The sequence below is a fragment of the Labeo rohita genome, chromosome 17 (genome assembly GCF_022985175.1).
Source record: "Labeo rohita strain BAU-BD-2019 chromosome 17, IGBB_LRoh.1.0, whole genome shotgun sequence".
NCBI classification, from domain to species: domain Eukaryota; kingdom Metazoa; phylum Chordata; class Actinopteri; order Cypriniformes; family Cyprinidae; genus Labeo; species Labeo rohita.
Genome location: NC_066885.1, coordinates 5,038,971 through 5,051,880, shown reverse-complemented (window position 1 = coordinate 5,051,880; position 12,910 = coordinate 5,038,971). Strand labels below are relative to the sequence as shown.

Here is a 12,910-nt window from a genome sequence, read left to right as displayed (position 1 = left end):
GTTGTTCAAACATAACTGTGTTGGTAGTGTTGTTAATCAACCCTCTGTCATGATAAAAACCTAATCATACATAACATAAGCAATGTCTTAGACATCTTCAATCATTTGAAGAATCTGTACAATGTGACCTCACTTTGCACAGGCCCCACCCATGCCTAGTTACAATCATTGCACTATTAGCACAGATCATGCCGTGAGTGAACCACACACAATCTGTCATGTTTATTGTCACGCTAAAGCATTTAAAAGTGGCATTGAAGTAAGAAATGTCTTATTTAAGCTGCAGAAGTTATTCAGTCCAGAGCAGTGAGGGATTCTCCATTTTTATTTTATTGTTTGGTCATATTAACAGCATAGAACTACAATAGTACACTGCTGTCCCTTAATAAACAATCTAATATACACATGCAATCTCTCTCCCAGCTGTTTACATTCACAGGAATACCCAACTGTGTTTATGTAAATTATGTTTTTGACACAACCTTGTGTATTTGACAGTTTAAGTGTGTTAATACATGAACGAGAACTTAGTTTAGTTACTCACATAGCCACTTTCTGTGCACATGCTTTGGATATGAGCGCTCATAAAACCATATATCAGACGTTTAAACTGATATGGCTTTAAAGCGCATGCAAGTAAGCTTTTATCCCGATAGACTTGATGATCAAAACCAAACTGATGTTTCTTGGCAGAGTATTTAAGGTACGAGCTGTAAAGAGACAGTTCTATTCTGGAAAAGGGGCCGGGAAACAGCAGCACATTCGCATTTGAAGATACATGCACAAAAACAGCACATTTTTGCTTACACTCAAAACAAGCATTTTTAAAATGTATAATAAATGATCTGTGTGGTTATTTTGAGCTGAAACTTCACAGACACCTTCTGGGGACACCTGAGACTTATATTGTATTGTTGTAAAAAGGGGCATAGGTCCCCAATAATATTGCTGAGGTCAAAACACAAGCTGATCATTGAATGTATTCAAGCTCTAAAATTATGCAAGATTCCCACAAAGAGTGCGATTCAGTATTTCTCAACTGTATGTTTCAATATTATCTCACAGAAAGCGGTTTAATCTCACACAGAGACACTGAGGAATTCCAAACAAGCATAAAGCCAGCGTAAAGGGGTTCGGTGAATGTGGTGTTGAATGTGTGTAAGTGTGTGAGTGTGTGTTTGTCAGAGACGCTGTAGAAGGACAGACGACCGGCTGACCAGTCCAGATACACTCCTACTCTCTTAGAGCGATGTAAACGGGTAGATATGACAATGGTTTCATTATTGTGTCTGGCAGTGAATCTGTTATTAAAATAGTCCAGACTCCAGGACTTTTCATTGTATCCAAACCAGCAGTTGTCACGGCATCCTTTCCTACTGATTCCTTCATATGCCACTGATATATAAACTCCTGTCTTGCTCCATTCAGCCTCCCAGTAACAGCGTCCAGTCAGACTCTCTCTGCACAGAACCTGAGGACACTCGAATCTCTCTGAACAATCAGGATATGGCTGATTCTCTTCTACATATGTCATCTTTTTGTTCTTCTCAGAAAGAGCAAGGTGAGTGTTCACAGTGTTTAAATCCAGTGTGAGATCACATGCATCTGAACAGAACATAGATAGATTACAACATTTACACAAAATAAAATAATGATTAAAGTGTGTGTGTCACTAAAACTGGCTGGGTTATTTATTATTATTATTATTATTTGTTATTTTATTCATTTTTTAGTGTTGGGTAGTTTTATGTAACCCAATGCTGGTTTAAGTTTTACTGACAGTTTTACAGAAATGGTGCACCTCGTCAAAAACTACTCAGCTTGTTTTCTTAAAACAACCCATTGTGGGTTTGAAATTTAAAACTAGATTGATTTTGCCAGTGGTCATCACTTAGCAAATAAGATTATTGTCATCTACAGGAATAGACAGTTTATAATGTACTGATAACCAGTATTCTTTTTCCCACAAATGCCAGATGCGCACTCAGTGTGCTCCTATTCTCCTGTAAATGTTTTCTGTTGTGAATTTGCATGTTTAAATGAACTTGCCGAAACTGTTTGACCAAGACTGTTCTTATGTTGTTTTTTTTAATGCCCATTTATAATCAGACACTATTTTATCAATATAAATGACAACTATTATCATAAATAAAAGAAATGCATAATATGAAATAAAATTAGCCAGGATTTTAGTCAATAAGAGCTGACATTGCTTTAAAGTGTACAGTGTGAGTTACTTTAACAAAGCCTGTATTCTGTTCAGTATTTACCCAGCACTTGGCTGCCAGTAGGGTAATTTTTAACGCAGCCATTTTTACAAAGTGTGCATGTGTATGCGTGACTTACATTTCTTTAGTCCTGTTGTAATCCTAAACTCTCCTTCATGATCCACACTATAAAAACAAAAGATTGTCACACTTAGTATATTAACACTAATATTAATAATCAACAGAATCAAGATTTTACATAAATTCAGTATTTAATTGAATGTGTGTATATATATATATATATATATATATATATATATATATATATATTATTATTATTATTATTATTATTATTTTAAATTGCAAACCTTAAATGTCTGCAGTGGGCTTTTTAGGTAATGTAAATATTTAAATAAATGCTAAGGCTGACTTAATTTTGGCCTGTTCATGACCAAAAGTATCATACAGCTTCAGAGCACTTGTAATCTATATCCTATGATAAAGATCCTTTCAGATCCTCTGTTTGTCCTCCAGAAACTGATGTAGTTCCTACTTCAAAATCTCTATGATTATATATGAATGTTAGTGTTGCACATACTTGAGATTCTCCAGGCTGTAGTTTGGATCAGAGAGCAGCTTGACTAATGATTGTCCTGGGTGATTGTAGCTCAGATCCAGCTCTCTCAGGTGTGAGGGGTTTGAATTCAGAGCTGAAGCCAGATAACAACAGCCTTTCTCTGTCACCATACAGCCAGATAATCTACAAACAAACAGTTAACACTCACAGTTCCAGTCCATTTAGTCACCATCCTAAACTAATGCATTGCCTTCAGTGAAACACGTGCATGCACACATACAGTCCTGCACATTTTAAAGGTCAAATTTAAGTATTTTAAGACATTTTTAATAATAATAATTAGGGCTGTCAAACGATTAGTTGCGATTAATCGCATACAAAAAAGTTTGAGTTTGTCTAATACATTTGTGTGTGCTGTGTGTAATTATCATGTATATATAAATACACACAAATTGCTGTATACATTTGAGAAATATGTTATTTATGTACAAAATATATTTATTTTTATATAATATTATTAATATGAAAATTATAATAAATACACATACTTGTAAATATTTCTTAAATATATACACATGTATGTGTTTGTATTTATATACACACAAAAATTACACACAGTACACACATACATATTAGGCAAACTCAGACTTTTATTTTGTATGCAATTAATCACGATTAATGATGAGTTTGAAAGCCCTAATAATAATAATAATAAGAAGAAGACGACGACAAAGAAATTACTGTTGTATGCTCAGGGTGTGCACCATTGAAAAAAAAAATCTATATTTTCAGGGATTTGTTGATAATATTTAGACAGTATTGACTATTTTTACAAGCATTTAGAATTGCATAAAATGCTGCTATGAGGTCATTATTACATATAAAATGTATTTTAATCGAAAGGTACTTTAACTATGAAACTAAGATGGCCAGTAGGTAGCGAGCAAGTCACTGTTTTAATGAATGAAATGAATCTTTTCAGTCATGTAAATATTAAACAGCCATTTTTAATTCCATAACAAGGGGATCCTTCATCTGTTTATCTTACCTCAGTATGTTGAGCTGACAGTGTGGACTCTTGAGTCCATCTGAGAGCAGCTTCACTCCTGAATCATGAAGGTCATTATTACTCAGGTCCAGCTCTCTCAGTAAGGAGTTTGATGATTGTAGAAATAAAGACAAACTTTCACAGCACTGATCAGTGAGATTACAGTCAGCAAGTCTGTATAACAGGATGAAATACGAAATTAATAAAGAGGAGATGGTAGGTTAAAATATAGTTTTCTTTGTTCTGAACACTAATCACATATCGATTCCAAAAAACAACCCAGATAGCACATGTACATCTACAAAGACACACCTGTGCAGTAATCATGCAGTCTAATTAACATCTTGATATGCCACACCTGTGAGGTGGATGGATTATCTCAGCAAAGGAGAAGTGCTCACTAACACAGATTTAGACAGATTTGTGAACAATATTTGAGAGAAATATAAATTGTATCAAATAGCTAACTGACATATTTATAGAGATTTGTGCACGTTTACTTTCTCTTTAAATCTAAACACAGTATAATGTGGAAACTTTTAGGTAATAAATAATTGTACTAAATATTACAAAACTCCTTCTGAGGCTGAGATATTTAACATATTGTTTGTTAAGCGTCAGTTGGCACTAAACACTTTTTACATCAAAACAGTTTTTTTCCTCTTTAAACTGCTTCTGATTTCCCATCAAATTTATTGTCATACCAAAGAAAATGGGGTCATCATTTGATTGAGGAATTACAATATTATTGTGTCTCAACTAAACAGATGCATCTCCAATTACATAAATACTCACAAAGCTTTTCTGCAGTTCACCACAGCTGGTATCAGTCTCCTTCTACCCTCATCTGATGTGTTGTATTTCTTCAGATCAAACTCATCCAGCACCTCCTCTGAGATCTGAATCATGTAGGTGATTGTTGAGCAGTGAGATGGAGAGAGTTCATTCACTGAGTGATTCTCTGATTTCACAAACTCCTGAATTTCTCTGTACAGAGTCCGATCCTTCATTTCCAGCAGACAGAGGAACAAATTGATGCAACTGTCAGCTGAGAGATGTTCATCACCCTTGATTGTGTTTTTAATGTACTGTGTGATTCTCTTGATCGTCTCTGAGCTGTTCACTGTGTGTGTCAGTAGATCCTGTAAGAGTCTTTGATTGGACTCCACTGAGATGCCCAACAGGAACTGCAGGAAAAGATCCAGGTAGCCATTTACACTTCGTAAAGATTTCTTAACTGTTGCTATTAGCAGCTCATAGAGAGAGTTTTCCCGGCTATAACTCTTATATCCTTCATTTAGAAACAATTTCAGTGATTCCTTATTTTTGAGTACATGGGCATAAAACACAAAGCAAGCAGCTAGAAACTCCTGAAAGCTCAGATGTATGAAGCAGTAGACTTTCCTCTGATGAATCACAGATTCCTCCTTAAAGATCTCAGTGCAAATCCCAGAATACACAGAGGCATCAGTGATGTCTATGCCACTCTCAATCAGGTCCTCCTCATAGAACATCACATTGCCCTTCATCAGCTGATTCAAAGCCAGTTCAGCAAGTTTCACAATCACATCTCTGTTGGTCTTCAGGAGTTTCTCTGGATCTCTCTCATCATACTTCTGATTCTTCATGTTGATCTGAGTCAACAGGAAGCGGATGTACATTTCAGTCAGAGTTTGAGGGATTTCTGCATTGTCATCTTGTTTCAGCAGGTTTTGAAGCACAGTGGCTGAGATCCAGCAGAAGACGGGTATGTGACACATGATGTTGAGGCTTCTTGATCTTCTAATGTGTGAGATGATTCTGCTGGCTTGATGCTCATCACTGATTCTCTTTCTGAAATATTCCTCCTTCTGAGGCTCATTGAATCCCTGAATTTCGGTCACACGTTTGATGTATTTTGAGGGAATCTGATTGGCTGCTGCTGGTCTGGAGGTGATCCAGATGAGAGCAGAGGGAAGCAGCGCCCCTTTTATGAGGTTTGACATCAGCACACCCACTGATGAAGATTCATTCACATCACAAACTTTCTGTCTGTCTGAAAACATCAGTGTAATTCTGCTTTCATCCAGACCATCAAAGATGAACACAACTCTACACCCCTCATAAATCTCTGAGTCCTGACCTTGAAGTTCAGGATGAAAGTCCAGCAGAAGTCTGTGAAGACTGTACTGTTGATCTTTAATCAAATTTAGCTCTCGAAATGGAAGCACAAACATGAAATCTACATCCTGATTGGCTTTTCCCTCGGTCCAGTCCAGAATGAACTTCTGCACAGAGACAGTTTTTCCAATTCCTGCAATGCCTTTAGTAAGAACAGTCTTGATTTTGTCTTTATCCTCACATCCCAGTTGATGTGAGGCTTTAAAGATGTCATTGCAGTAGATTGGAGTGTCTTGTGTTCTGGGTTTTTTTCTCGATCTGTAAAACCTCATGTTCTTCATTCACCCTTTTACTTTCTCCCTCTGTGATGTAGAGCTTTGTGTAGATCCTGTTCAGAAGGGTTTGATTCTCTTCTATTTTGTTTCCCTCAAATAAGCTCTTACAGTTATTCATCATGTTGGTTTTGTGTTGGTCTTTGACTCTTTGTAGAGTTTCTGTGTCATGCTGCCTGATGAAGGTCTGACTGTTGGAGTCAGTGCAGGTCAGACGGGGTGTCATTGATCTGATCACATCATCTTTATTTACTCTGCAGAAACAGTGAAATAAAATAGGAAAAACTGTGAAAAGGCATTAGGGAGCAGAAATCTGTCCAATGAAATCTGATTCATGAATGAAACCGGCTAGTGGGATGCTGCTCAACATCCTTATTTTTCACAGTCCATCATGTTTATACTCCAACTGTGAAAAAGCATTCAAAGCACAAATACACTTTTAAAATATTTTTTAAATTAAAAGCAAACCAAACTCTCTTTTGAAATATAACCACTTCCACCAGAACTGTCAGAGGTTAGCTGCCAAACCTGTAAACGGTAAAACTTGATTTGTATGACAGCCTGGGTCACCATTCACTCTTATTCCATTCATCCATTCTCCAAACCACTTGTCCTCTGTAGGGTCATGGGAAGACTGGAGCCTATCCCAACCACAGGGCCACAAGCAGAGGAAGAACCCTGGACACATGGCTAGTCCATCACACAGCTCACACACATTCACATTTACAACTACGGACAATTTAAGTATTTCCAATTCACTATGCTGCATGTAAAAACAGACACAGAACATTCATACAATGTCTTTTTTAATTTAGCTGACAAAAAGTAAACATCAGCTAGTAAACATCATTTATCACTTTTTTTCACCTGTATACTCACTCAGGGTCAGAGGTCACAGCTCCATCACTGAGAGAAGGGGGATTCTTTATTGAACAGTTACTCTTCATAGACACGCAGCTAGGTTCTGGAGATGCTGTTTTACGTGTGTGAACATTGTCCGCCTCCTTTCTCTGTTCATAGGGTCTCATTTTACAGACAGTGCTGTTAAAAAAGAAATAAAAGAATGCCACTTGCCGATAATGTGGTGAGCAGTAAGAGTAAAGGGAAGTTCAGTTAATTTCTGTGAACCTGTTCACATTGTAAGAATGCAGATGGTTAAGTGTTTGACCTATTAACCAGTATTAACAATGTATTGTGACTAATGCCCTTAGTTAACTTACACATTTTATTAATATATTATTATTACTTAGATTATGTCTGCTCTTATAATGTTGAAATAATAGCTTATATAATTAGCTATTTAAATAACATTGTTTTGAATTAGGTTTTAATATCACCTCTTGTCTGCTTTTCCCACTTTCACTTACAGTGCACAGCCAAAAAATAAATAAATAAATACATAAATAAAAAATTCCTCTCACAAGACAAGCAATGTATATCTGTAAAGTAATAATCAACATTGCTTATCACATTTCTTCACATTTATACTCACTTAGGGTCTGAGGTCACTGCTCCATCACTGAAATTAGGGGCGTTGTTTATGGACTGGTCACTCTTCACAGACACGCAGCTGGGTTCTGGAGATGCTGTTTTGTGTGTGTCAACATCCTCCTCCTCCTCACTCTTCACACAGACACTCATTTTACAGGCCGTGCTTTAGAAATGTAATATAATACACTGAATATAGGTAAAAACAAAACATAATATTAAGATAATCCAGATTAATCCCCTTGTATCTTACCTGTTGCCAAAACCGTTTTTAATTTAAGTTTTTAAAATTTTATACATTTTGTCCTGTGACATCTGTTTCTATAATATACTGTTTGCCAACACACATTTTGTTTTTCCCCCATTTTAAATGTTACATTTTATGTGTGGTTGTGTGCTCACATGAAGTATCAGTAACTTAAATTGATATTTTAATATATTTAACATTTTGATAACGAATGCCAAGCTCCAGGTATTTTGAGCAGTAGAATTATAGAAAATATATAATAAAAAATTATTAAATATAAAAGAAAATAAGTTCAAATTACAAAATAAACATTCATCAATCAGTACTTTGGTTCTGTTCCTGTTATTAGCAAATGTTATCTATAACAATCATGTTTGTTATCTATGCTGTGGTTATTTTATATACAGAAAGCGATCAAAGATCATTCTCTTTATAATTGCTGGAGCAGACAAAATATTAATCATGGTTTTCTCGTGGATTGATTATCATATGTTTTACTACAAATACCATGGCTAAACTATTAGTTTAGCAAAACCATGGTTAATTTGTAGTTACAATGGTTCAATTACATTAACCATGTTTTTGTTTGTGTTTTATATGTAGTAAAACCATGGTTAATTTTCTTGAGTCTATCACGGATGTGATTTCTGCATTTTTGCCAAAACACCTGTTATAATCAATGATACTGTTTAGAATGCTCAGTGGGTCTCTTATTTACATTGTTTTCACTGTGTTAGTCATGATGAAAGTATTTGTGATGGTAGAAAGCTTTGAATAATTTTTAGCTATAAAAACTACTGATGCAGACACAGGACAGTTCTGCTTGTGTCACTGTATTTCACAGTATGCAAAAGCCAGACTGAATTTGATCAGAAAGTGCTTAAAGGCTGCCAAATGTAATAAAGATTCTAAGCAGAGACTAACCTCAAAATCACACAAAATAATCTTACATTACAGTAGTTTCCTATCTGACATAAAAATAAGCAATGACACAAAGATTCATATTGATTTACCAAAACACAAGAATGAAAAAAGAATAGTGTTGGTTCAAACTTACCTCTGCTTCAACAATGAAGATCACAAACTTCATTCAGTTCATAAATCCATTATGTCTCCAGATAACTACATTAACTGATCTGTTCTCAAATTCATTCACATTCACAAGCTTTTCTCTCCTGAAGTTGTTCACATTCTTCCTTTCACAAAATGGATCCTGCTCTTTCACTTTTGGCAAACAGGATAACATGGTTAAACATTTACCAGCTGGAGAGGAAAACAATGTCTGCCACATAAAACACCTACACAGAAGCAGTTTAGCTCATTTGTGAATATGACCACATCTAATCTAAATACTAACACAAAAGCATGTTTACAGAAATTCTTCCACTTTACCTATGCTAAGATGACAACAACTGCTTGAAATCCACGAACACAACATCTACCATTTACAGAATGTCAACAAACTCTGCAGTAAAGTCATGTTTGAATGATAGCTGATAAAGAAATCATACGATAACGATGTTCTGCTAGATTGTTATATTGCTTTTATAGGCCTACAACAGCTCAGGAATAATCAAAACAGTTAATATTGACTAACTTACATTTTAGACACAATAAAATCAGTTACTTTGTATATTTTTGCTCATTTAACGAAGATATTTCCACAAAAAGGCAAATATTGGGTGCGTCTCAGAGAATAAACGATATATTGTAATTTTGAACTTAATTCTAGTTGACCTGTTTCTTTATGCTCTCCTTCTGTATGCTTTAGTGTGGCTGGTTAAGCAGGTGAGTTTATGATGGACAGATCGTTAACGACTGGTAATACAGCAGGACAAATGCTCACCTACCATTCATCGACCATATGGCTTTTCATCTGAAAGATGTATGTAGTAGGAAGTTTACATGGCCGCTCAATCTAATGTTAACCTAGAAAAATGTGCGCTATTGAAGTGTCAGTACGAGTGTGGAAGCCGAATAGTAGCGCGGTACTGCATGACAGAGGTGCCGGTGCGGTCACTTGCTCTCAAAATACCGTCATTTTTGGTCATACAGATAAGAGTGATAGGCATCATTCGAATCTGTAAAGACGTTTATTTGTGTGCACTCAGAAAAACAAGGAAACGTTGCGCTTTTGTAAACTAATTAAAGCAAAAAGGACGAGCTTTCTGCCGCCTGTCTCTGTGAACTTCACTTCGAAACTCTGTGTATTCTTGCTTTAGAGACAAGAAAATATATCTATACAGTCATGTGAAAAAGTTAGGACACCCTACTGAATTCTATGGTTTTCCGAATCAGGACATCATTAAAACAAATCTGGTCCTTGGCCGCTCTTAAAATTTTGAAAATAAAACCTCAGGTGAACAACAACACAAGACAAATTGCACCGTGTCATTATTTACTGAACAAAAATAAAGCCAAAATGGAAAAGCCATGTGTGACAAAGTTAGGACACCCTTACTGTTTACATTGGAATTAAGAAGGTAAATAACAGTCAAGCACTGCTAATCAAATACCTTTGATTAACTGATCATCAGCAAGTCTGAGCGCTTCTATAAACGCAAAAGCTTTGGCAGTTTGCTGGTCTGGAGCCTTCAGCTGTGTGAGGTAAGGAGGTAAGACATGCCAAGGAGGTAAGACATCAGCAATCATCTTAGAGAAGCAAGTGTTGCTGCCGTCAATCTGAGAAGAGTAATAGGGCCATTTCCAAACAATCTGAAGTTTATTCACAAGTGGAAGACATTTAAAACAGACACCTCTCCTTCCAGGAGTGGACGTCCCAGAAAATTCACCACAAGATCAGACCGTGTAAAGCTCAGAGAAATGGCAGACAACCCAAGACACACATCAGACTCTACAAGCCTCAGTTAACATGTTAAATGATCAAGTTCATGACAATACTATTAGAAAAATAAGGGACAAAAATGGCATGTTTGGAAGGCTTGGCAGAAGAAAGCCTCTTCTATGTAAAAAAAACAAAACAATGCAGCACAGTTTAGGTCTGCAAAGTTACATCTGAACAAAACACAAGTCTTCTAGAATAATGTCCTCTGAACAGACGAGACCGAAGTGGAGATGTTTGGACATAATGCACAGCGCCAAGTTTGGTGAAAACCTAAAAAGCATATCAGCACAAACACCTCATACCAAAACACAAGCATGCTGGAGGAGGGCTGATCATTTTGGGTGTGTTTTGTAGCCACAGGACCTGGGCACCTCACAGTCATTGAGTTGGCCATGAACTCCTCTGTATATCAAAGTATTCTAGTGTCAAATGCAAAGGCATTTGTCCGACATCTAATGTTGGGCCAAAATTGGGTCTTGCAACAGGACAATGATCCCAAGCACACCATCAAATCTATAACAGAATGGCTGAAAAGAAAAGAATCAAGGTGTTGCAGTAGCCCAGTCCAAGTCCAGAGCTCATCCTGACTCAAATGCTGTGCTGAGAGCTGTGCTTAAGCAAATGCCCACAAACCTCAATAAACTGGAGCAACGCTGAAAAGAAGAGCGGTCCAAATTCCTCCAGAACGATGTGAGAGACTGATAAAGTCACACAGAAAATGAATGCTTCAAGTTATTGCTGCTACAGGCAATTGACTCATAGGGTGTCCTAACTTTGTCACACATGGCCTTTCCCTCTTGGCTGTATTTTTCTTAAATAAATAATGACACAGTGTGATATGTCATGTGATGATGTTTATCTAAGGATTTATTTTCCAGATTTTAAGACCTGCCAAGGACCAGATCATTTTTTATTATGTCCTGATACAGAAAACCATGAAATTTAATAAGATGTCCGAACTTTTTCACATGACTGTAGAGTGAAATGTCTACTTTCAAATGGACCAATTCAAATAGGAAACGTGTGTTTGCATGAATGATTTACATGAAATTTAATGTGTGTGCAATGCACACTGTGCATTTGTTTAAGATGGCTTTCAGTTCAATAAAAAACCCCTAAATTTTGCATTTTTATTCAACTAATGTAAAAAAACGTTACGGCCATACTGTGATCTGTACTGTATTCTTTACTGTAACTGGCAGATTCCAGCCAAAAAAACATAATACGGGAGTGGGAGGGAATGGGAGTCATTCTTCCAGGATTGGGACGGGACAGGATTTTCTCCCAGTTTTTTCGTGGGATTGGGATGGGATGGGTTTTTTTGTGGGAGTGGGACGGGAGAGGTTTGAAAATCCACTCCCGTGTCACCCTCTAGTTCAGAATGAATCAACATGATAGAACGAATCTCTTGAACGATTCAATAAATAACTCACAGTGCTGTCACTTGTTGCCACCTAGTGGCTGCAGTATGTAACTACATAAAGGACGACAGTTATATATTACAAGTTATATATTACAAATACTCTGCATATGCGTACAAACCGGAAAATCAACTTTATTTCTAAAGTGCTTTATACATTATAGATTGTTTCTCAGCAGCAGTATCAAATTCACATTCTGCTGTAAAGCAGCTCTTTCAAGTCAATAGTGTCATTATACAGCTCAAGCAAGTTCAGTATTGATTCAGTTCAGTTGCATAACTGTGTAAAAATAGTCAGTTGTACATACATACTGTATATACATTGTAAGTCTGCATATGCATGTGCCAGTGCTATGACAAACTCTGCTGCACTCTGAACAAACAAAGACACCTGAGAGTAGTGTTTTACATTTTCACATCAGTGTGTAGTTTGGCATGTATGTGGCTAATTATTGTATGTTAGTGTGTAGAGTTACTACGCAAAAATATCATTTTTAGAAGAGTTAAAATAGTTTTAAAAGAATTTGCATTTGCAAGATGTTTGTGACCTGTGTGTGAAATATTAGGACAATTTCAATAAGCAGATGACAGAGACCTCTGGTGGTGAGAAGAACGTACTGCACAAGGTTCATTTGTCCTTGAAATT

At 36.4% G+C, this 12,910-nt stretch overlaps 1 protein-coding gene across 1 annotated transcript; it reads right to left on the bottom strand.

Annotated features, from left to right (window-relative positions):
• Positions 1-307: 307 nt before the first annotated feature.
• Positions 308-9,227, bottom strand: LOC127179500 (NACHT, LRR and PYD domains-containing protein 3-like). Its single transcript, XM_051133048.1, is given in 9 exon segments — positions 308-1,605; positions 2,347-2,393; positions 2,806-2,967; positions 3,833-4,006; positions 4,628-6,232; positions 6,234-6,518; positions 7,144-7,305; positions 7,757-7,941; positions 9,057-9,227. Coding segments are annotated over 8 exon segments (3,135 nt in total). The 5' UTR covers positions 7,906-7,941; positions 9,057-9,227; the 3' UTR covers positions 308-1,054.
• Between the last annotated feature and the right edge of the window lie 3,683 nt (positions 9,228-12,910).